A 25252-nucleotide genomic window follows, 5' to 3' on the forward strand; every position below is an offset into this window, starting at 1 on the left:
GCAGATTCTTGTATGATCTAAATAAGTGCCTTTTCTAGTTTGAGAAGCTTAAAAGAAATAATAAAAAATAAAAACATAATAATAATAAAAGAAATAAGCAAATAGATATAATAAACAGAATTAATTTTATTTGCTAAAGCTAATATTTTAAGTAAATCTACTGAAAATGGTTACGAAACATAAGATTAAATCTTATCTTATAGAAAAAAGAATAAAATATAAATGAAAACTGAGTGAGAAGAGGAAAAAAATTGAAAAAACAAAACAAAAAACTATTTGTGATTGACACTTTTGTACTCTAGACATTTCTGGCTCAGCAGTGGAACTGGAAGCCAGAGGACATTTCCAGGGAAATTAAAGACATTCTGAAGAGGGACTATAATCATGAATTTCTTACTACTTGTACAAACGACTACACAATGGCCTTCAGGCAACCCACATTGTCAAATCTAAAAGTGTAAAATGTCTGTTAGCTTTCTTGTGGGTACAGACAGTTCTGTGTTCCGTTGAAAAGAACAAAAAGTTGTCTCCGAGATGGTTTCGAGTCTTGTTGCAGAAACAAAATTGGATGAGTTTCAGGGTTAGTGAACCCGTAGATTACTTTTGTTGTTACTTGAACGGTGAGGTGCATTTCTGTTGACATTCTCTTGATGATACTTGTAATCAACAAGTGAACGCAAAAGTACTGCTAAACTCAGATATGTCTTCAACATCTCAAATCATTGTGGGAATTGTGCCATTGCCTTGATTTAGTGCATAGTAACAGGAAAAAGTAGTTAAATTAAAAGACCAAATTTAAACTCATGAAGCAACATCCTTGAAATAAATATCAACTTCATGGCAGACAACTGAATCAGAAACAGGAACAAGCTTGATTAAACATAAAACAAAGCTTGATATTTTCATCAAAGAGATAACTGATTAAACAAAATGCCACAGTAAAGAATCAACATGAAATATTTTAAAACCACAAGATACTTACAGAAATGTCAGTGACCTCAGACCGATGAATGTATCACGGGTAATGGTTTTAAGAGGGTTGTGGTCTAATACTCTGAGGGAAAGAAATAATACAATAACTGAAATGTTTTTTACAAAATATCTTGCTGGCAAATCTTCTGTCAGTGACTGTGCTTGTTCAAGTACTGCATTAGTCTTCCCAACCTGCGTCTGGGATTGGCAACCGAAAAGCCACCCAAGTTATTCTCTCTTTTTCTTTCTGCAAAACCACTTTCTATTTTAAGCACTTTCCAGAGCCAAATTCTACTAACTCAGAGCTATTCCACAGACCACATATTTTCTGTGTGATTGTACTGAACTTAATTAAGCATCTATTTATCAAGGGAGACAACAAACAAACAAATACTCCTAAATATGAGATGAGATATTGTGTACCCCCAAACTATAGGATGAAGTTCAAGAAAATAGATGATTAAAAAATGAAAAGCGAACAAAACAAACACTTGAAACAGAAAATGTTAAAATATATAAAAAATTATGAAGTAAAACAAAAAAAACATATGACAAAAATACACTAAATATGTCTGTTACTGGGTTGTAGTCAATACTTTTTATATATAATAAATGTTAAAAACTTCATGACACTTTCTTTTAGGTATAAAACATCAAAGAGTGGCTAACTGATGGTTTCCAACTCTCTACGTGTATTTATTTTGTGATTGATATTGGATGCAGAAGAGCAAGCAGCAGCCGTTTTGCCCTTTTCTAATTCATTAAATGAGTTGCAATTAAATACTCACAGCCAGTCTAACTTGTGTAGATCTCGCAATACACCCGGTCCTAAGTATGTTATGTGGTTTTGGCTGAGAAACCTGCACAAAAGAAAGCATTTAATTTTAGACATAGAAACTGATAAAAATAAATAAATAAAATAAATAACTAACTCCCCTGTCAAGGTTAAGCATTCTAATATCCAAATGATTGATTTATACACATAAATCATATAGACATAAAAATAACAAATTGCCCTATTAGGAATCCAAATGAATAAGAGCACAGCAACTCATTTCTGACTCATGCACTGTACTTCTTCTGAGATGCTTTTAAAATGAAGTAAAAACTGATTGGAATAGAAAGGAAAAGTTACGTTTCTAATTCCTACAAAACTGTTTAAGAAGTTATTAATCATCTAGAGCTGACTTTCCCTAATGATATACAGTACAGACCAAAAGTTTGGACACACCTTCTCATTCAAAGAGTTTTCTTTATTTTCATGACTATGAAAATTGTAGATTCACACTGAAGGAAGGCATCAAGGGCTATTTGACCAAGAAGGAGAGTGATGGGGTGCTGCTCCAGATGACCTGGCCTCCACAGTCACCGGACCTGAATCCAATCGAGATGGTTTAGGGGTGAGCTGGACCGCAGACTGAAGGCAAAAGGGCCAACAAGTGCTAAGCATCTCTCGGGGAACTCCTTCAAGACTGTTGGAAGACCATTTCAGGTGACTACCTCTTGAAGCTCATCGAGAGAATGCCAAGAGTGTGCAAAGCAGTAATCAAAGCAAAAGGTGTCTACTTTGAAGAACCTAGAATATGACATATTTTCAGTTGTTTCACACTTTTTTGTTATGTATATAATTCCACATGTGTTAATTCATAGTTTTGATGCCTTCAGTGTGAATAGTCATGAAAATAAAGAAAACTCTTTGAATGAGAAGGTGTGTCCAAACCTTTGGTCTGTACTGTACATCATCATCTTCTCGGGATCAAGTTTGTCCTTCCTCACTTCTGGAACAATTGACAAAAAAATAGTCTGTGCCTACTTTGCCCCAGGGGGCACAAAGATCTACAGCCCAAAGATGCCATTGTGCTCCACACCTAAAACAATATCAGAGGAAGCATCATTGAACACTTGCCACAATCTTGGGTGGCACATTGTTCAATATTCTATCTGGGACTTTCATTTCTCATCTCCAGTTTGGCGACGTCCTAACACCTCTCTTATGAACACACACTCTCTCCCTTGCTTCACGTTAAGTTCAAGAAATTGCATTGACTGCCAATAACACCAGAACAGAAAGAATATTTGGAATCTTTTTTGAAAAGGTGATCTGAAGTGAAAGATAAGGAAAAAAAAAAGAGGTACCCACAGTTTTTCTAGATTGAATAGTCCGCTGAAGGCACGGCTTGAGACCACCTGAATTATGTTGTTCTGAAGAAACCTGTTCAAAAAGAAAGTCAAATACAACTAAGTGTTGATAATATTGGATAATAATGGATTCTATTAATCAGTATTGGTCTGGATGCTCCTTTTGGAAACCTGACACCAGAAATGGCTAGATATTCAGCTTTAAAATCTAAAGTTACTTTGTGAAAATTGTAACCAAAGCCTCATTTACTAGCCTTTATTAGCCTCATTAACAATCTCGCAGCAGTGGGTGTACTTAGACTATTATATAGTCTCACACAGACAACGTTTTCCTTTCATCAGGCTCTTAATGATTGAAATACAGTCATATATTCGATTCAAGGAAAATAAGGCCATAAAACATTAAAACATTGAGTTATGTTACTAATAATAATCGCGTACATGTGCGAAACAGAAAGCAAGTAACGTTTACTTGTACATCTGCCTATTTACTTGCAGGGAGAGATCATAATGTGAAATAAAATGGAAAGGAAAAGAGACACGAACAAGTAGTTAGTATGTAGTTAATTCACTTCATTAATACAAAATGAGGTGATCGGAGTGATCTTGTATATAAAATGTTAACCTCTCAGAGGACGATATCCCCAGACCTCCTACACGCCCCTGATGTTTTGGCCTTCACCCTAGATGTTGTCAAATCCTGAAAAATGCCCCAGGAATGCTCCTGTTGTCTGTTTTATATTAGCAATAGCAAGATTTAAACTCTCGGCTAGTGCCTGTGAGGTTGGAAAGTAAATTATGTCTGCCTGGGCTGGAGTAAGCAAAAAAACTAGCTGGTTTCCAGGTTTGCAAAAAGCAACTAGCTATGTACAAACAACAAATTCAGCTATCTTTTAAATTTATTTGCCATTTTCCCTAATTCTAATTCACATAAAAAGAGGAAGCCACTGATCAGCTTGATGGCCAAGCAGCAAGTCAGCCTAGCATGTCAGCATGTTGCCTATATGCAATTGTTCAACAATAATATTTCATTTATGATACACGTTGATATAAGCTTGTGCCTAAAATTGAAACTATGTAGAAAAATTGAAAATGTAGTGGTAATTTACTGTCAAGACATTATCCATGAACTTTACAGATATTTCCTGTAACCCTAAAATGGCTTTGGATTCAAAGGATAAGATTATGGTTCACAACAAAGACTTGGAAATGGAACAGCAGTCAATAAATTATTAAATGCATAATCTTAAAATTTAATGCCATTGCAGTTGCTGCCAGAGATTCACTTGTACCATAAATATGTGCTTTAATATCTCTATAATGTCCTGTCCTAATAAAGGCAAAAAATAAATCATCATCATTAAAATAAATAAATAAATAAAAAACTCTGCACTGCAGTGACAGCAAACATTGCCATAAAATTCTCATGACATCTGGAGGATGACTGCATTGATTTGTTCACTGAAGAGGACTGAACTGCCTTTTTATTTATACAGAATGTATTGTAAATTAAATGCATATAAATAGGTTTAAATGGGCAGTAAATCCTTTGAGATTCTGAATAAAAGTCAGTAAATTGCCTCTCATCCAAACCTTATTACTTCAATTTGGATGAAGGAAGATAATTTAATCTTGCACTTTTTCTTGGGTGCAGAAGAGCTTAAAATGAATGTGCAATTCAAGTAAAATGAGATGAAGAGCAGAAGTTCCTCCAGTCTGTGAGGGACACACTGACCCAGTGGGAAAAGCAGAGCTCTGAAGCTCTTACCAGCAACATTATCAGCCATCACCACTCACTCCCAAAGAGGTGAAAGGGAATTTAGTGATTCACTGAAGCATTCATGGGCATGCTAGGAAGAACTGGGCTCCACACTGAGAAAGAATGAGCTTACTCTGACCTCATGATGTTAAAACTAAATTATTTGGACACTTTAGAGTTTTTAATAGTTAGTGGAACATTATGAACTACCTGGGGACAGCTGTGAGAACCTAAAAAACATTACTTCATTTATCCATTAAAAATTACCCTGAGAGCAGTTTAATTAAATGACTTTCACACATATTAAAGGAATAGCTCACCCAAAAATTTAAATTTGCTCATCGTCAGACCATCCACGATGTAGATGAATTTGTTTCTTCATTGGAACAAATTTGGAGAAATGTAAGATTACATCACTTGCTCAGCAATGCATGACATCAAAATGAGAGTCCAAACTCAAAACATCACAATAATCCAGTCATTTTTGTAAATTTGTAAGCATCACATGCATATCATTAAGATGATTTAACTTTAAACAGTTGCTTCGGGCCAAAATACGAGCCTTCTATCCATAATAGCTCCTACATCAAAACACACTTGTTTAGAACTGTTTTGGACTGTTTCTGCTTGCAAACTATGCTTAATCTGTGCATAATTCTCACCTGAATCAGACAAGATGACTTTTTTACTAAAGAAAGAAATATTATGGATGGAGGACTCATGGATTAGCCAGAAACAATAGTTAAGAATTAAAAATGCTGTAATGATAATTTATTACAAACATGCAGATTTTCACTTCACAAGACATTAATTGATAGACTGTAGTCATTTCGCTTACTTCTGGATTATTTTTAATTAACTCATCACACCTTGGACGACCTGAGGGTGAGTAAATTCTCAGCAACATTTTATTTTTGGGTGAATTAGTTCTGCTGCTTATTATAACATTAACAAACAAAAAAAAGTGTCTTAAAATAGATTAAAAAAAATTACATAAATATGTTGAGACAATAGGTCTCTGAAGATCCCTTTTGCACAGAATTTGAATTTGCACATATCTGTCATGACAACTCTCTTGAGATTTTAGCATGGTAATGTACACAACAACGTTAATGTGTTTGCTTCTGCTAATAAACCCACAGACGTGCTGCTGTGAGCATGTAGGAAATACTGCTATTACTGAAAATATAACAACATATATGAAATAACCCCATATATTGCCCCGTAGCAGATCTATACAGGTGGAGCTGGGGAAGGTGGAGGGTTTCTGAAGTGTGATGCAACTGCTATAGCAAGCACTAGCCAAGTATCTGAATGCAAGCTCATTGGCTGTTTATGTGAAAATAAACCATTCATCTGTGCCATTAAATAATGTTGTGATTATATCAGAGCGAGTTAGAATCTACATCCTGCGCCATCTAGAGTTTCATGACAGAACTTTGCGTTTCTGACAACTTCTTAACTTCGTTATAGTGATCGAATCATAAAACCATAAAAGAGATTTTAATATTTCAAGTAATTTGGATTTATACATATCCCTATTAATTAACAGTAGCAAAATGTAAAACTTAAAATTTAAAAGCCAGAAAAACTGATATTCAAATCTATAGGCCTAAACTCCTGTAAAAAACTTAACACAGAGGACATCTGTCATTACTGGTTCAACATTCCACAGATGTCCCAACAACCTTTACTCTCCCTTTTATAGTCTTCTTAAAAATTTATTAATCTGTGTCTTTAGGGGTATTTTATCCTCATCACCATGTGTCGTAGCATGTTTTTCTCATCACCGTTCAAAACTATGTATAAAATTAACTGAGCTTTTGTCAGGGTTTGCAAGGGAGGAACTCAAGTGCAGACAGGGATCGGGTTACACACAGGATTTATTAATACAAAAGGGGAAAACAAAAACCCACGAGGGGGAAAACAGGACTAGGGCAGATACAACAAATACTAAATAGGACTGATTAAACAAGATAAACAAAGACTCAAAACAGGAGAACACTAACTACAAATAACACTCACGGTTATACAGGATACAATATCTCGAAGGGGAATACTCTTTCACAAGGCTGACTGGTAGGAACACATATGAGGAACACATAAGTTGAACAATCACAATGAACCGACGCAAGACAGAGCACACTAGGAAATCTAAATAGGGGGAACAATTAAGACACGACAGGTGACACAGATAGGACAATCACGACAAGACTAGGATAACAAGGGGGGCGGGGCAAGGAAACGAGACAACACAAGCACATGGCCCAAAGACAAGGCCATGTGCTTGTACACAAAACATGGGTCTGTCATGATCCTGCCTCAAGACTAGGGAAAAATCAAGGACACGAGGGCAGAATCATGACAGAACCCCTCCCTTAAGGAGCGGCTTCCAGACGCTCCTCAAGGGAACATCAAACACGGGACATGACTGACATGACAGACTGGGACACAGACACAAACCAACAAGACATGACAAATAACAACAAAGGCAAACATGAGTACACAACGGCATGGTTAGGGTGACAAATAAAAAAAAACAAACAGGGAAGGGGAGGGGGCGGGACCACAAAGTTCATGGGGGACAGACCAGGGCGGGTGGGTGGGGTAGGAATCTTAGGAGGACAGGACGAAGGCTGACGATGGGGGGTACGGGCAGGTCTGGGTGGTGAGGGGCGGGGAGGGGTCTCGGGACAACTGACAGGGGACATGACAGGAGCAGACAAGGGACGCGGGGCAACACTTACGGGACGCGGGGCAAGACTTACGGGACGCGGGGAGACGACAGCTGGACACGGGGAGACGACATCTACTGGACACGGGGGGACGACATCTACTGGACACGGGGGGGCAACATCTACTGGACACAGGGGGGCAACATCTACTGGACACGGGGGGACAACATCTACTGGACACGGGGGGACAACATCTACTGGACACGGGGGGACAACATCTACTGGACACGGGGGGACAACATCTACTGGACACGGGGGGACAACATCTACTGGACACGGGGGGACAACATCTACTGGACACGGGGGGACAACAGGACACGGGACACCTACGGGACACGGGGCAACATTAACGGGACACGGGGCCACATCAACAGGACACATGACTACATCAGCAGGACACGGGGCAACACTCACGGGACACGGGGAGACGACATCTACGGGACACGGGAAGACAACGGCAGGACACTCGGGATTTCTGGGGACAGGGTCTGGGGACAAGACAGGACTGACGGGGACTTCTAGGATCCGGACAAGACTAGACAAATAATCTGAAAAGGCTTTAGCAGCTAGGATAATTGGCATCTCCTTACGAGATGAGACAGACTGCACTAGAGTCTTTGCTGCAGAGTTGGCCGCGGCTCTCTCCTCCGCTCTCACGACTGCAGACTTGCATACAGCTCTCTTCTTTGCCGGCTCGGGCACGCCAGCGCTCACCGCTGCTGGCTCGGGCACGCTCACCGCTGCTGGCTCGGGCACGCTCACCGCTGCTGGCTCGGGCACGCCAGCGCTCTCCGCTGCTGGCTCGGGCACGCTCACCGCTGCTGGCTCGGGCACGCCAGCGCTCACCGCTGCTGGCACGGGCACGCTCACCGCTGCTGGCTCGGGCACGCTCACCGCTGCTGGCTCGGGCACGCTCACCGCTGCTGGCTCGGGCACGCTCACCGCTGCAGGAGGCGACAGAGTCGCAGGACCGGGAGACCCCTTCTTCCTCCTCTTCCTTCTAGGCCGCGGTGCAGAGGTCACCGCTGGGACAGAGACGGGTTGGGGAAGTTCGGTCTCGGGCAGGGCAGACTCTGACGCCGACGCCTCCGAGGCTGACTCCCACGACAATCGTCTCCCTCGCTTCATGGGGAGACTGCAGGCTGTGGAAGGCGCCTCGGGGCTCTGGGGGGGACTTGCCTGATCCCCCAGGGTTGCCACGGCCAGGACACGACCCTCTGGAATCGTTGGCAGGTGGGTAGGTGGAGGGGACCTCTGTGGCTCCTCCTCTCGACCGCTTGCTCCGGAGCGACCTCCCCTGGTCCCCCGGAACACCACTAGGCGAGAGCCCTCAAAACCATCCCGCTTGCTGGCTGATGACATCCAGCATTGCCTCCTGTCTGCTGAGTTCCCTTTTGGTCGGTTCATTCTGTCAGGGTTTGCAAGGGAGGAACTCAAGTGCAGACAGGGATCGGGTTACACACAGGATTTATTAATACAAAAGGGGAAAACATAAACCCACGAGGGGGAAAACAGGACTAGGGCAGATACAACAAATACTAAATAGGACTGATTAAACAAGATAAACAAAGACTCAAAACAGGAGAACACTAACTACAAATAACACTCACGGTTATACAGGATACAATATCTCGAAGGGGAATACTCTTTCACAAGGCTGACTGGTAGGAACACATATGAGGAACACATAAGTTGAACAATCACAATGAACCGACGCAAGACAGAGCACACTAGGAGATCTAAATAGGGGGAACAATTAAGACACGACAGGTGACACAGATAGGACAATCACGACAAGACTAGGATAACAAGGGGGACGGGGCAAGGGAACGAGACAACACAAGCACATGGCCCAAAGACAAGGCCATGTGCTTGTACACAAAACATGGGTCTGTCATGATCCTGCCTCAAGACTAGGGAAAAATCAAGGACACGAGGGCAGAATCATGACAGCTTTATGACGGGGTATCAAGTATGAGTTGTCTCCAATAGTAAATTTGCATTTGGATTAAAAAAACAATTATCACAATACTACAAAAGGAAAAGATTCTAAATTGATAGACTGAGCCAAAATTAACTGTGTCCTCCATCCTGACATAGATCAAAACTGTCTGGCTGAGACAGTACTCAATTCTCACTCAATTTTCCCTCACTTGATATCCCTGATCTATGGGATCTGCGTGCCAATCCATGAAGCCCTATTCTGTAGACACCCTGTGCAGGCCCATTTCAGCTATTAGATAGGGTGGATATAAAGTCTGTTCTCAGTTCTAAGTGTTGTTTTCCCGGTGGTGTCTCGTCTCTGTATTTCTGATAGGACACAATTAATCACACCCCTAACCCACAACTGAGGCACACACAGACATCTCCTTACACCATAATCATTCAAATCTAGCAAAAACACAGTACAAAAACATATACATCAATTGGTGCTTTTCTCATACAGTTCATATCTTACACAGTATAGCAAATGCATAGTTTGGTAACACTTTATTTTAAAGTGCCCTTGCTACAAGCACTTACTATTATAATAACAATGGTTTATCCAAAAAAACATGCAAGTAACCCGTAGCCAAACCCTAATCCTAACCATATAGTATGTATATGTAGTTAATTCATATTAATCAGTATTTATATGTATAATTACACTGTAACAAGGACACCTTAAAATAAAAAGTGTAACCTATAATTCTCTTTGTGTACTAGAGTGTACAAGGTAAATCATGAAGACCTCAAATAAAAGATTAAGTAAACAGTGCACGTTTACTACAGCCAATCAGCTCCATGCAGCAGAATTAAATCGGTTTAAATCACCATTGATATTCATTAGAAAAGAAAGTATGCATGAAGATCAATTATGCAAACTTGTTAGTGCCTTTACAAGACATGGCAACCCATAAATCAATTCAAATTTAAACTGGATGCATATTGAAGGTATTCAAACTATATTTTCTTTTTAATCTATGGCAACAAAAAAGTCTGATGAGAAAATTGACCACACAGATATAAAATAAAATGAATCAAATATTATGATATATAAAAGCGCTAATTTTTAAAAGGCTTCTTTCCACTAGAAATATTAATTTATTAACATCCTTCAAATTTCAGAAGCAAACAAGTGTAAGAAAGTAAAACTTCTCTTTAGAGAGCCTAAACTTCGCCAGCATAAATGTATTGTTCATCTGTTCAAATTTAGAACAAACTGAATTATGAATGAAGATCTAGGTCTGAGCAGTAGATTATGCAGACAGGTGGCTGCACTGGCCAGTGGCCAAAATGTCTTACAGTATTATAAAGGGTTGCATGATAGCCAGCAGATGGGTGAGATATTGCACTCATCTCCATCAGAGAGCCAGGGTTCAAGATGTAACCTAAAGTTCTCAGAGCTGAGATATTACGCTTCAGATAATGGAAATTTCACTGCCTCAATAAATTTAGGGCGTCAGCAGGAACTGGCGATACACAGCAAGTGGAAAACCTTTGAATGGCTCAAAAGACATTGGCTCAAGCAATAAAATGGTCTTAAATATATAGTATAAATGATTTTAATTCAATAGGAATGCTTGTTTCTTTTCTTTTCCATTCTTTCTACAATAAACACTGAAAAAATTCAGTATCATTTTGTTTCTGATTATCTGACTTGTATTTTTCATCCATGGCCGGATTTCATTATTTACAATGGTGCACTTCCACACTTAACTAATACTCACAGTCTCTGCAGTTGGGTGTACTTGGAGAAGATGTAATCATCCAAATTCCTTATCCTATTGTTCTTCAGAGATCTATACAATTATAAAGGCTTCGATTACAAACAACACGGCATTGCAGACTCAGTTCATCTGAAAAAAGGAAAATCCTGTCATCTTTCACTTGGCCAGTGATTGTGCAACAATTTTTATATTCCATTCCATTAGCAGAAGCCATATGATATCTTTATGTGAGGAACAGGCCAATATAAGTCATTAGATACTGCAATCCATCCTTTTAATCCATCCAGTTTCATGGACTACTTTTTACCAAAAACATCCCCCTCCAGAATCCTAAATCCCAATATTCCCAAAATCCTAAATTATCTTTAAATAGGCCTACATCTTATACCCCAATATCCCCAAAATCTCTCAATATCCCAAAAGTTCAGATCACAAAAAAAAATCTAAACTATCATAAGAGAAGAAAAATATGCACAATAAACATAACCAAAGCAATCAAAGAATAAAGCCCTTTCAAGAATAAATTGTACATATTCTTTCTTTTGGTAACTGTTCAGTTTAAAGAAGCTATATAATTTTGTTAAGCTTTATGGCTCAGCGATGAAGCTCAATGTCTCACTGGCTACATTTACATGCAACCAAATAATCCATTTATAATTGGATTGACAGCTCAATTGGACTGAAAAGCCTTCATGTAAACACCTTAATCGATTTGATTGGGCTCGACTGGAATTCAATTTCGATCCGTTTGAAGGGGGTGGTTTATTCCTTTTCTTATACAATTGAGAGCGTAAACATTAGATCGGATTGAACCCTGAAACTGAAAGGACTGCGCATGTGTAGTAACACTGAAATAACGCAATTGACATATGACGCGCGGAACGAACAGCTCTTCCTTTTGAATAAAAAGTGTTGTATAAATGCGTGTCCTGTCATTATAAAACTCTCCTTTCACTCAGTAACTGTGAAGTGGAGCAGGACAACCTCCCACCAGTCCTTGTTTTGGATTCTCATCCACAGGCAACCCGTTTTGGGTGCGAAGAGGGGCTTTTTTTCTGCGTGATAAATATTAGCAGCACGGCACAGCGGTTATACCTATATTTATCCATAAATGGATAAATATTAATTCTGCTGTTAAAAACAAATAAAGAACCAAATAGAAGAGTAGTTATTATGTGCAAACAGTAAGAAACTCTATATTTGTGCAGTGTGCGCATGTAAAAAAAAAAAAAATGAATAAATAAAATAAAAAAATGCAAATTTGTGATATATAAACACGCACATCAGCCCGATCAATTTATTTAGCATTCATGTAAACACTACAATCAGTCGGAATGAATTCGGTCCAATTGAACCAAAAATTGTACATGTAAATGTAGCCACTGATGTCAAATTTGTACTCCTCCTCTCCAGCTACAGATGAATAACATCTCGTGGGAGCAGAGGAGTAAAGCTCTGCAGATGGATCCCAGCCTTATGTACTCACAACCAAGTCACATTGGAAGAGAGGACTGGTACGACATGCAGGTTCACGTTCACACATTCCACCTCCGTCTTAATGCAATGACAGCTCTCTGGGTACTGCGGCAGAACTATACAAAATTAATAGAAACACACACACACACACACACACACACACAAATTCAATTAATGTAGCAAAACATTATTATTACATGTAGCACATAAAGCTTAAAAAAAAGCGATGTATTGCATTGTTATTGTTTCTTTGGTTTTTCTACTACCAGTATAGTTAAGTTCTGCCGGGAATAATGTCAATGCAGCATTTCTATTATTACATATGAATTACATATTACATATTACATATGAATATGAATTCGATTCTGTCAGAAAACGCAGAGGCAGCTAGCCATAATTCTAAGGTTCATGCCTGCTTATTTCAGCAAATCAGTTTATAGGACAATTACTTGGCAAGCTTCACCCAATTAATATTCATAAACCACATACATAAAAGTTTAGAAGTCCAGTGCAGATTTATGATGTGTTACAGTTAAATGCAGCCTATAGGATTTCTGACTTCAAAAGTGACCAGTAGATTACTGAATATCAAATAAACTCTGAGAGAGGCAAATAAAGAAAAGAAAATCTATAGTCTGGCCCACACATGGAAATTGCAGCAGCATTTTGGACTAAGTTTTAGTATTTTGGACTATTTTTGAGTGAGCCCCATGATAAGATCACTTATTATAATCTATTTATTATCTTTTTCAAAGGAAATAGGACCAAGTCCGGGAAACATACAGCAGTCGTCAGGAAGGTCTTGTGGCTCTGCCTTCTTAAAGTTTCGATCAAAGATATCCGCCCATCCGCTGTTGTCCCCTACAGAAAGTGAAAGCAAGCCTTTGCATTAGAAAACCATAACTATATAAACATTTTAAAGTTTGAAGACATAAATTGCAGTGTAAGAGAGATGTCAGACTTTCTCCCGTCAAAGTTGAACATGTGAAACATGTAATGTACACTCACCTAAAGGATTATTAGGAACACCATACTAATACTGTGTTTGACCCCCTTTCACCTTCAGAACTGCCTTAATTCTACATGGCTTTGATTCAACAAGGTGCTGAAAGCATTCTTTAGAAATGTTGGCCCATAATGATAGGATAGCATCTTGCAGTTGATGGAGATTTGTGGGATGCACATTCAGGACACGAAGCTCCCGTTCCAACACATCCCAAAGATGCTCTATTGGGTTGAGATCTGGAGACTGTGGGGGCCATTTTAGTACAGTGAACTCATTGTCATGTTCAAGAAACCAAATAGAAATTATTCGAGCTTTGTGACACATGGTGCATTATCCTGCTGGAAGTAGCCATCAGAGGATGGGTACACGGTGGTCATAAAGGGATGGACATGGTCAGAAACAATGCTCAGGTAGGCCGTGGCATTCAAACGATGCCCAATTGGCTCTAAGGGGCCTAAAGTGTGCCAAGAAAACATCGCCCACACCATTAAACCACCACCACCAGCCTGCACAGTGGTAACAAGGCATGATGGATCCATGTTCTCATTCTGTTTACGCCAAATTCTGACTCTACCATCTGGATGTCTCAACAGAAATCGCGACTCATCAGACCAGGCAACATTTCTCCAGTCTTCAACTGTCCAATTTTGGTGAGCTTGTGCAAACTGTAGCCTCTTTTTCCTATTTGCAGTGGAGATGAGTGGTACCCGGTGGGGTCTTCCGCTGTTGTAGCCCATCCACCTCAAGGTTGTGTGTGTTGTGGCTTCAGAAATGCTTTGCTGCATACCTCGGTTGTAATGAATGGTTATTTCAGTCAAAGTTGCTCTTCTATCAGCTTGAATCAGTCGGCCCATTCTCCTCTGAGCTCTAGCATCAACAAGCCATTTTCGCTCACAGGACTGCTGCATACTGGATGTTTTTCCCTTTTCACACCATTCTTTGAAAACCCTAGAAATGGTTGTGTGTGAAAATCCCAGTAACTGAGCAGATTGTGAAATACTCAGACCGGCCCGTCTGGAACCAACAACCATGCCATGCTCAAAATTGCTTAAATCACCTTTCTTTCCCATTCTGATATTCAGTTTGGAGTTCAAAAGATTGTCTTGACCAGGACCACACCCCTAAATGCATTGAAGCAACTGCCATGTGATTGGTTGATTAGATAATTGCATTAATGAGAAACTGAACAGGTGTTCCTAATAATCCTTTAGGTGAGTGTATTTCAAAGTTGTATCATAATCATCGTTGACATAAAATTTTGACTTTATTAAGTCTGGACTAAAAATTCACTGCCTATTTTAAATGACTGAATAGCTTTAGAATTGAGAACAAGTGCCTCTAATACATTTCATGCAGCAATCCGCAAAGTGCAATGGCCTCACCGCAGTGTTCTTCATCCGCTCCGTTCTTGCAGTCCCTGTGACCATTACACTGAAGGACCTGGGGCAAACACACACTCAGGTTTCCACAAGGGAACTGACCTAGAGGGCAACCTTCTGTCAATGCCCTGCTAGCCATCATGGATGCTGCTGGTGACAATGAGAAGCGGGCAGGAGAAGGAAGAGAAGGAAAAATTATAACATCTCCAAGTACAAAAAGGATATCGGTAAAAAGCACTTTAAATCACCATGGTACTTTATGCTTCCATCAGGGCAAAGTAGATGACTGGAAGCCCTCCAGCAGTGTTAGATGGAAAGCACAGACGAATGTGCACTAAAATACAGAATTTGACCTTTGATGGGAATAAAAGATATGGGAATAAATTATCCTGCCTTTTGGAAAGTTGATAAGCATTTTTATTTTATCACCCCAGCCATGTATGTTTATGGCTCTAGATTAATACAGTATATCCAATGACACGAAAAGAGGTCAAACACAGCATGTGACAACAATGCTATATTTTGTAATCGGAAAATGTGACGTCTATTAAGACGGGGCTCCCTACAGCAGGCAATTCTTCTTCTTTCTATTTGACATGACAAAGAGAGGCCAGTGAAATGTTCCGCTCTTTCGATGTAAAATAAAAAAAAATAATTGGTAACCGCTTCATTTTGCATAATAAATTCTCTAATTTGTGTTGTTTTTTTTATCGGCTCTCGCTAACACTCATCGCAAAGTGGATGCCTGAGAAATTGTGTGGGTTGGTGGCTCTCCCAACACATAGCTTCATCACAATGAAACGTGGCCTTGTTTCTGACAGCCTTATATTCAAGAAATACGCAGCTCTGTTTATGGACTATTTGTCACATTGTCTGTATGTCACATTGGGAGCTAGGGAGCTAGTGAATGACATGACTGTCAGACTATATGCAGCTTGGAACAAATATGTTGTGCATTATTGGTGCATCCAACAACAAGTGCTAATTACAGCCTGTCGTGTAAAGTGTAGCTTGTAGTGTATACAGCTTCTGTATAAGACTAACTGTTATATAATTAAAATATGAGGTCTATTCCATACAGTTTACGGATAGGAGATTTTATTTTCATTTTTATTAAACATATTGAAAAAATATAGCAAAGAAGGTAAACAATGCAGCTTTATCCACTCCAAAAAAAACTACCTGGGTTCTTTCCTTTAAGCAGAAGTTTACAGTTCCCATCTGGATTTTGTTTTTCCAATTTAATCATTTGTAATCATTTGTATAATTTGGCTTTTACACATTAAGTAATAAGATATATAAGCTTCAAGCACATAAACACCTTCATGTTATCATTATGCAACTTAAAACCAGGAACATTAGGCTTATGTCATGGGTACCAGAGTCCTGGTAATGAAAAACAACTCTGCAGGGAACAATATTTTAGTATTGGCTCAATTGTAACATTTCTGTCTGCCAGCCTTATCATTTGCCCAGCCAAAATGTTCAACTGTGCCAATATATTTACAATATATTTTCCTCCAAGACAATTTCCAACACTACTTGAAAATTATACAGGAAACTCCAAGAAAGCAATAAATTTAAGAATGCATATGCTTAAAAATGATGACGCTAACTAGACTATCGCAAGTCATTTGTGCAATTTCAACCTCATCTGTCACCCAGCTGCACATTTACATAACAGCAGCTGACAAGTTTAAAAAGCTGACAAGCACGATTTATTGCCAAAATGTCACAGAAAACCAAATGTTAAAGTGTGCACAGCATAAAAATAGAGGTAGATGAAAAAATTAAGTGCTGATCAAATAGGGCAGGGATCTCCAACCCTTCTGCTGGAGCGCTACTACACCACAAAAAATGTTCCATACATGCTCCAACACACCTGCCTGTAATTATCAGCTAACCCTGAACAACTTGATTAGCTTGTTTAGGTGTGCTTGATTGGGCTTGGAGTGGAAATCTGCAGGATGGTAAGTCTCCGGGAGCTGGACTGAATGCAAAACACAGAACAAGATAGATATCACATCCAGTCACGATTGAAAAATAATCTTGTCTTTTGTTTATTTTTCATTCCTATTTTTAGCAGAGTCATTTTTTTTTCTTCATTTAAATCTATTTTTGGCTTCCAATAATAAAAAAAAAATACATGCACTTCTACTAGATATGTATAATTCACCCAGAAAAAGGGAAACAAAAATGTTTGCAGTTACGGTATTCATATATGATTGCTGTGGATGCAGCTGAGATACAACTTTAAGTCTGTTACTTCAAAAAGCTAGTTTTGCCCTTCTGTGGCCAATATTCCATGAAATTCATATGTGGGATGATATCCATCAGGGTAGATCAGCACTCAGAGTGACATGTTCAAACAAACTAGCTCATTTTCAGACCAACGCTAATCAGGATAATGATTGCAAATTAATTTTAAGAGACCAACTCCAGATCATAAATATTAAATGAGGACATCCAACTGGCTGGCTAACTGGCATTCGTGCAGCATGCAGTGCACATTACTAAAGTGATGAAGTGGCAAAACGCCACTTCAATTTAACCGTCTTATTAAAGTCTTATGGAAACAGACTTTGACTCTAATCTTAAACCGAACTGGAGCAGGTGATAATTACACCGCTACATTAAAGTGATGTGAGATTAATCAGAAATCTGCAATCAGCACAGAAAACATGCATTTTGTCTCCAAACAAGTAAAAGATTGGACTTTCTATCAGGTCATTCTGATCATCAGCAGAAAAGGTGTTGCCATGCTATACTTAGTTAGTGCTACATGACTTTCTATCTTCAAGAGAACCCCAAGTCTATTGAAAGAACATAATGTAAAATTGAGTAATTCCAACCCAACATAATTCATTTTTCATTTGTGAGCACCACAAGGTAATTGAGATCAAGCATAAGAAAGTCTGGTCCTTCAAATCAAGGGAACAATAAATCTTTAAAAGGTGTGAGATCCAGAAGAATCCACAGGGGAAGACTTCATGTTTCCGACACATTTCATCTGCTGGAGTTTGTAGCATGGATCTTTATTGCAGGAGCCTTTTTAAAGCCACAAGGAAAAAAAGACATATTCTTAGTCTGGAAATTCTATCATTTGTACTATAAAACCCAGAGGCATATTTTATGTCACTCTGGAGAATGAGACATATCTGGATAAGAGGGGGCTGAATACTTCCTATTCGACACAGCTCTTTTTTTTTTTATATTAATACATTTTATGTACTCAGACCAGTTAATAATAAATTTTGCTGGTTACTGTATATAACTGTTTATCATTTTGGTAATGAAATATGCATGACCTCTACTACTTTGACACTTTCTAATGCTGAGAGATGTGCAGATGTATGTGAGAAAATATCACATATGGTGATAAAAAATAAATGGCACAGTGGATAAGAACAGTGATTTATTCACAGTACAGTACAGCCCCTCGTATTTTTTCACATCACACAGTGTGAAACATTTTAGTGAGTTTTATACTTAAAATATTGGGAGGGCGGTATTATCTAACATATTTTTTCATCAATATCTGCAGTATCTACAGACATTTTTAATTGGAAAATTATACCAAATAATTCTATTGTATATTGCTATACAGCAACTAATTTAAAAGAAGCATAGACCCCCACCCCCCCCCCAAAAAAACAGAGCACATACATAACAACCTGACACAGATAAAGAACTCAAGTGAAACAAATGGCAATGCAGAGCTTTTTAAAACAGTGCAAATGTTTTAGATCTGTGTTTACGTTTGACTTTCACACAACTGAAGTTTGAGGCTTTATGGAGGGCTCACATGAGACATAGGGATGCAAATTTGACACTAATATCTGCAAAGTGGCTCATGACAATGGTAGCAGGCTTTCTAAAGCAATGTTGCCAGGCAATCGTATTGGATAACGATAGAAGAAACTGTCTAACCAGTACTAATACAATTTCCTACATCTTTATCCACTTTTTATTTATGTTTATGTTTAGCTATAAAAGTCAAAATGCATACTGTGTGCCTTAAATCCAAAGCAAAAGAATTAATTCAAAGCCTAGGGGGAAAAAACATATACCAGAAATTTGGAGGAAAGAGGTACATGGGACATATGAGGTGTAATACAGTGATAACTGTACTCGGCAGTGCCATAACACCGCACAGGTGCCATCATTGAGCCTGGGTTCCTGCACATGGTTGCAGTTGCTCATTTGTTAAGGCTTGTCACAGTGAAATGAACACTTCTGTCTCAAATAATCTCAATACAAATTAAATGAGGGCCACATAACACTTTAAATCTGTTAATAGTCGGCCAAGAGCAATGTATAGCCTACCTCCAACCAGAGTCATAACTGAGTCTTGTCTTCATGTACATGATGAACAACCAAATAAAGAGACTCCTATATTTTTTTTAATTTGCCAAATAAAGAGACTCCTATATTTCTTAATTTGCAGTCAATCTGCTGTAAACATCCCAGGTCTACGAAACTGGCCTTATGAAATGCAGTGTCAGACAAACCCCAGTGAACCCATCATTCCTTTTAGCTGAGAAAGAGAGAAAAATGGAAATTAAATGCAGATGCTTCCATAAATTGGTTTCTCTGCTCTTAAAGAGGAATCAGTCAAAACTTAAGTCTGGTCAGATGCTGATATCAAAGTGTGTTAGCTATAATCAGAGTGTTCCCTGATTGACAGAACAAATCCTGGACACGTTTGGGAAAAAAATATTTTGCCTTTGAGCAAAGGTACTTAAAATCCAAGGCAATGGAACAAAAACATGACTCTCTTTACAATAACAGTTCACATAAGATCCAAAGAAAGTTTTTAAATGTCTGATGCAATAGAAGTCATTTCTATCTTCTTCGTATAAAAGTTAATCAAAGATATTTTAGAACTGTCACTTAAAGAAGAAACAAATTTGCTGATCCAAAGCACATGTAAATTATCATAAAGAAGGCTTTTGATCACCAGAGAACCAAATTACCTTGGTCAGGGTAGATGCCATATTTAATTTAACACAAATTTTAATAAGGTCACAAAGGTCTGATGTGCAATGCATTGCATTAGCGTACTGTCAAAATTTACACTGGATTTTTTTTAAAAAGTATTTTCTATGTTCTATGCCAAATGACTGACAACAAGGTACAATAATGATCTTGAATTTCTTTTAAATCATTCATAAATCCATTTGCAAATTGCTCAACTAAATTGCATGTGACAATTTAGAGTGTGAGACGTTTTACGAATAATTCACCCTGAAATTCATTTTGCTTTTGATGCATTAAAAAAAGCTCATTATATAAACTGCATCTATTACAGCATAATTTTCATTCTTGTGAAATAAAACAAGGCATCTACTATGTGATTCTTATACTGCTTTGGAATGGCATAGTCTTTTTCTGAATAAAACCTTTGATTAAAGATCCCTCTGCACCATGGAAACCACGCATTATTTGTCTGTGCCACCTTCTTTCACCTCTTTCTAACAGCCCGTCACTTATTTAATTCTAGTGGGGTGTTTGAAGACATAGATAAAAAAATATTCTAGTTCACATATCTATCTGTTTGTTTGTATTAATTATTAAAAGATGGAAAAATGCACTTAATTTTCAAATGCAAAGTTTCACTGTAGTATTTGACTCCAGTCAATCGTCCCCCTTCTCCAAACACAATATTAGGCTATATTGAATAACAGTAACATTCCTGAAATCCCTTTGCATATTTTATGACATTTTGGAGGGATACAAATTCAATAATAAATGGCTTTCATTAAGTAAAAGATGCAAGCATTAAGACAGATAAGTACATTTCAAAAGAACATGAGGATATAATAACAGCAGAAATGGGATTCGACAAATCATACCATCCTAACAGATGAAAATCAAATCTTCTTAAATAAAACGAAAGAATTTATTGAACTAGATGGAAATGAAATGGAAATCACACATTTAGCCTAATTCAAATATTACAACTCAATGTAATATATTCTAGACTAAACAAATAAATAAAGTTACCAAGACTGAAAATAAGTGTAATTTAGGCTATATAAAACTGAAACTACATTAACACACATCTCTGCGAGCACTGGCCCCTTTGCTTTTTATCAACTCTTCACATGTCCACATTAAATAGCCTACACACTCTGATGTCCACTGTTTATATTTATTTACTTCTGGGTTGATTACAATCTGACTCTCAAAACAGGTAGTGTCTGATTGCCATCCTGTGCCATGAAGCGCAGTGCGCACTGGCTGTGAGACGAAGTGTGGAAGCACCTGAGTGCTATCAACCTGTAAATCAACCTGTGACCAAACCAAAAGTGTGTAGGTGCGCATAGATAAAGCCACCACCCCTCACTGTGCCACATTTAGTTTTATCTGATGAAAGTCAAAGAACGCGTGAAGTTAAACAAGTAAAACATTGTCATGCCAAAGAACAGAGTGTACTGCGAGAAGGGTCAAAAGTTCCTCAGAAGTCTGAAACGAGTGTTTTCTTCTCAGGCTAATACAACCTTTAACTGTTTATATGTATATATATATATATATATATATATATATATATATATATATATGTATATATATATATACATATATATACATATATACATACATATATATATACGTATATATATATATATATATATATATATATATATATATATATATATATATATATATATATATATATATATATCGATTTCATTCCTTATTAATTAGATTCATACATAAATCCAACTTCGATTAAATCAGGCTGTATTAACACAATGAACATTAAGAAGTCCACATTAAGAGGTCGGCCGATCTGAGGGATGAATGAGTAAAAAGTTTGTAGGAAAATGAGAGAAATTCTGTGTGAAAGATCGCCGCTTTAATTTCACATTTCACAAACGAAACCGTTAATTAAGTGCCAGCAAAGATCTTACCTTCGGTCTCCATCCTGGAGTTCTGAATGAAAAGAAAGATGACGGTTAATTCCAGGAGAGCGTTTGAAGGATATTTGAAGGTTTTCATTGTGAAGCCTCACAGCGATCCTCCATAAGCATGACCAACCCAGACTATTCCCAAATCGCGCGCTTGTCGCTTTGTTTAAGATGAACGGTGGAGCACCGCTCGCTCGGTCAGTCTCTGTCACCTGCAGCGGACCGAGAAGCGTGATGAACTCCAGCTCTCTCCCCTTCTGCTGGGACTGAGCTCGACATTACCCATTGAGAACTTCGTCACTGACGCTTCGTGGGGGTTGTAACGTACGTAGAAAAGCTAGAGGGTCGTTGTTTTCATTTTACACTTTCGTGAGAACGTGTATTCATGTTTATGTGATCAGTAATGAGAGCATGGGTTTTAGGAGACACCCCATCCGCAGAAAATCAGCCGAAAATGAGTAAAAAGGAATTAGGTTTCAACAAAATAAAAATGTTGTTGGGATTAAAGTATCATTTTAAGTAGTTTTTTTATTACATTAAAATATGAATATCTTTATAGATTAATTTGGGGAGAAAGAGGCATTAGCCTACCAGAATCCCTGCAATAATAAAAAATATATTTTTACCGTCAGTCATGTCAATCAGTTAAGAGGTTTTTTGTGATAAATTTTATGGTATTAAGCTTTTTTTTTGCCCCCTGCCTCAAAATTATGCTGATGATTAATAATAATAATGAAAAAAACATTCTTACCTAAATAATAATAAAATTATTTTTTATTAAAGCTCTCCCCATTTTATAGCCATACCTGGTCTCCCCTATACAGTCATAGCCAAAAAATCTGCACCCTTTGTAAATATGATCAAAGAAGGCTGTGAAAATTCATCTGCATTGTTAATCCTTTTGATTTTTTATTTAGAAAAATCACAAAAATGTATCCTTTCATTGGATAATAAGAATTTAAAATTGGGGGGAAATATCATTATGAAATAAAGGTTTTCCTCAAATACTCGTTGGACACAATTATTGGCACCCCTAGAAATTCATATTCACAATTCTGAGCACTCCAGCTTGATTATAAACATGAAATTATCCAGCCATTGCTTCCTGTTTCACAGAAATATAAAGAGGTGGGAAAACAAAGCCCAAATTCCCTTAATCAGCCATCAAAATGAGAAAAACCAAAGAATATAATTCTGATGTGCCGCAAAAGATAATTGAGCTTCACAAATTGGTGAAGTGGCTTTAAGAAAAAAGCTAGAGCAGTGAAAATTCCCATTTCCACCTTCAGGGCGATAATTAAGAATTTCCAATCAACGTTACGTCAAATGTTACGAATCTGCCTGGAAGAGGACATGTGTCTATATCGTCCTAATGCATGGTGAGAAGGAGATTTTGAGTGGCTAAAGACTCCAAGGATCACAGCTGGAGAATTGCAGAAAATAGTTGAGTCTCGGGTCAGAAAACAGAACCTACACATGTTGTTTGGGAGGGTTTCAAGAAAAATTATCCTATATAGCTCATCCAAAAACAAACTAAAGCATATTCATTTATCAGACATGACTGGAACTTCAAAGTTTTCACCCCCAGCTCTTAATGCATCTTGTTTCCTTCTGGAGCATCAGTGAATGTTTGAATCTTTTTAAATAGTTGTGTTTTAGTCCCTCAAATGTCCTCAGTGGGATAAGGTGTATCTCAAAACCATACAGTCACTGCTGGAAAGGGTTCAAATATGCAAAGATGCTGGAAAACTGAAGAATCTGCAGGACCTTAAAGATTTCTCTGAAGACTGCTGCCCAGTTTAACTGTTCAGAACAAACAAGGGACTCATGCACAACCATCACAAAACAGAAAGAGAGTCTAAGATCATCAGGTGACAGAACACAGTACTAAGAACCAAGGGTTCCCAAACTTTTGAGTGGGGTTATTTTAATAATTTCAGCATTTTTTTTTTGTCTTGTGGAATAAATGTTAAAATATTTTATGTACAATATCTTACTCAGGACAGTACTAAATAAAAAATAGCATGCATTTAGTATGATCTCTCTTATTTTTTGAAAATTACTCATATTTTCACAGATTCTGCAAGGGGTGCCCGAACTTTCGATCCCCACTGTATGTACAATGAAATATACTGCTGTATTTTTGATGTTGTGGGCCTATATTTCTGCTGGAGGTCCTGGACATCTTGTTTAGATACATGGCATCATGGATTCTATTAAATACAAACAGGTAAAAAATCAGTAAGTAGCTGACTCTGTTAGAAATCTTATAATGGGCCATGTTTGAATCTTCCAACCGTACAATAACCCAAACCCAAACCTAAAAAAAAACATAGAAATGGGTCACTGAGCACAAAACCAAGCCTCTGCTAGAGCCATTCCAGTCCTCTGACCTGAACCCTATAGAAAATGAGAGGAGTGAACTGAAGAGGAGAAGAACCGACAATGAGCTGGGAATCTAAAGGGTCTGGAGTGATTCTGGATGAAGAAATTGTCTCTGATCTCTTGTCAGGTGTTCTCTAACCTCATCAGGAATTCTAGGTTCGTGGCATCATAATAGGTAAAACTTGTGACATCATTATTTTATTTTGTGTATAATAATAATAATAATAATAATAATAATAATAATAATAATAATAATAATACATTTAACGGAAAACAAGACTAAACGATTATTAACGAAATTAACTTTTGCAACATGTTTCTCTAAAGTGAGGTTTTTTAGTTTTTTCTTTTGCATTATGATGCAGTAATTCTTCTTATACCCATTTAGAGATCAAGCCAATCCTTATCAGCATATATCTTTATATAGGTCAGTGATACATTTTATTTTCAATATGTGTGGAATAATGCATGCTACATGAAAGAGAACCTGCAGGGTCTCTATTGAGCTTCAGACAGCGAGGACCAGTTTCCATTTGACTATGGTACATGCCAAAAAAAAAAAAACTCCTTCAGAAAGATTTTGCATGTATCACTTTATTTAATGTTATCCTTTGTTTTAATATGTAGCAAAAACAAAACAAAAGAAATACCCCACTGAATCCAGTCCAAACTGGTCACAAACATTCCATCACAGTAAAAACCACTGAGTTACATTAGATTTTACACATTTTTAATTAGAGGTCTCACAACGACAATTGAAATAGTAATTGAGTGGTTTGT

At 37.9% G+C, this 25252-nt stretch overlaps 1 protein-coding gene across 1 annotated transcript in view; it reads right to left on the minus strand.

Annotated features, from left to right (window-relative positions):
- Positions 1-22455, minus strand: part of LOC128021063 (relaxin receptor 2-like) — a 38580-nt gene extending 16125 nt beyond the window's left edge. The window contains exons 1-8 of the mRNA XM_052607960.1: positions 22091-22455; positions 15180-15323; positions 13575-13652; positions 12802-12907; positions 11316-11387; positions 3113-3184; positions 1761-1832; positions 983-1054 (exon numbers count right to left, since the gene is read on the minus strand). Of these exons, the coding sequence (XP_052463920.1) occupies positions 983-1054; positions 1761-1832; positions 3113-3184; positions 11316-11387; positions 12802-12907; positions 13575-13652; positions 15180-15323; positions 22091-22178 (704 nt within the window). The 5' untranslated portion in view covers positions 22179-22455. The remainder of the gene's footprint in view (positions 1-982; positions 1055-1760; positions 1833-3112; positions 3185-11315; positions 11388-12801; positions 12908-13574; positions 13653-15179; positions 15324-22090) is intronic.
- Between the last annotated feature and the right edge of the window lie 2797 nt (positions 22456-25252).

Source organism: Carassius gibelio, chromosome A10, assembly GCF_023724105.1.
Source record: "Carassius gibelio isolate Cgi1373 ecotype wild population from Czech Republic chromosome A10, carGib1.2-hapl.c, whole genome shotgun sequence".
In the NCBI taxonomy this organism is placed as follows: domain Eukaryota; kingdom Metazoa; phylum Chordata; class Actinopteri; order Cypriniformes; family Cyprinidae; genus Carassius; species Carassius gibelio.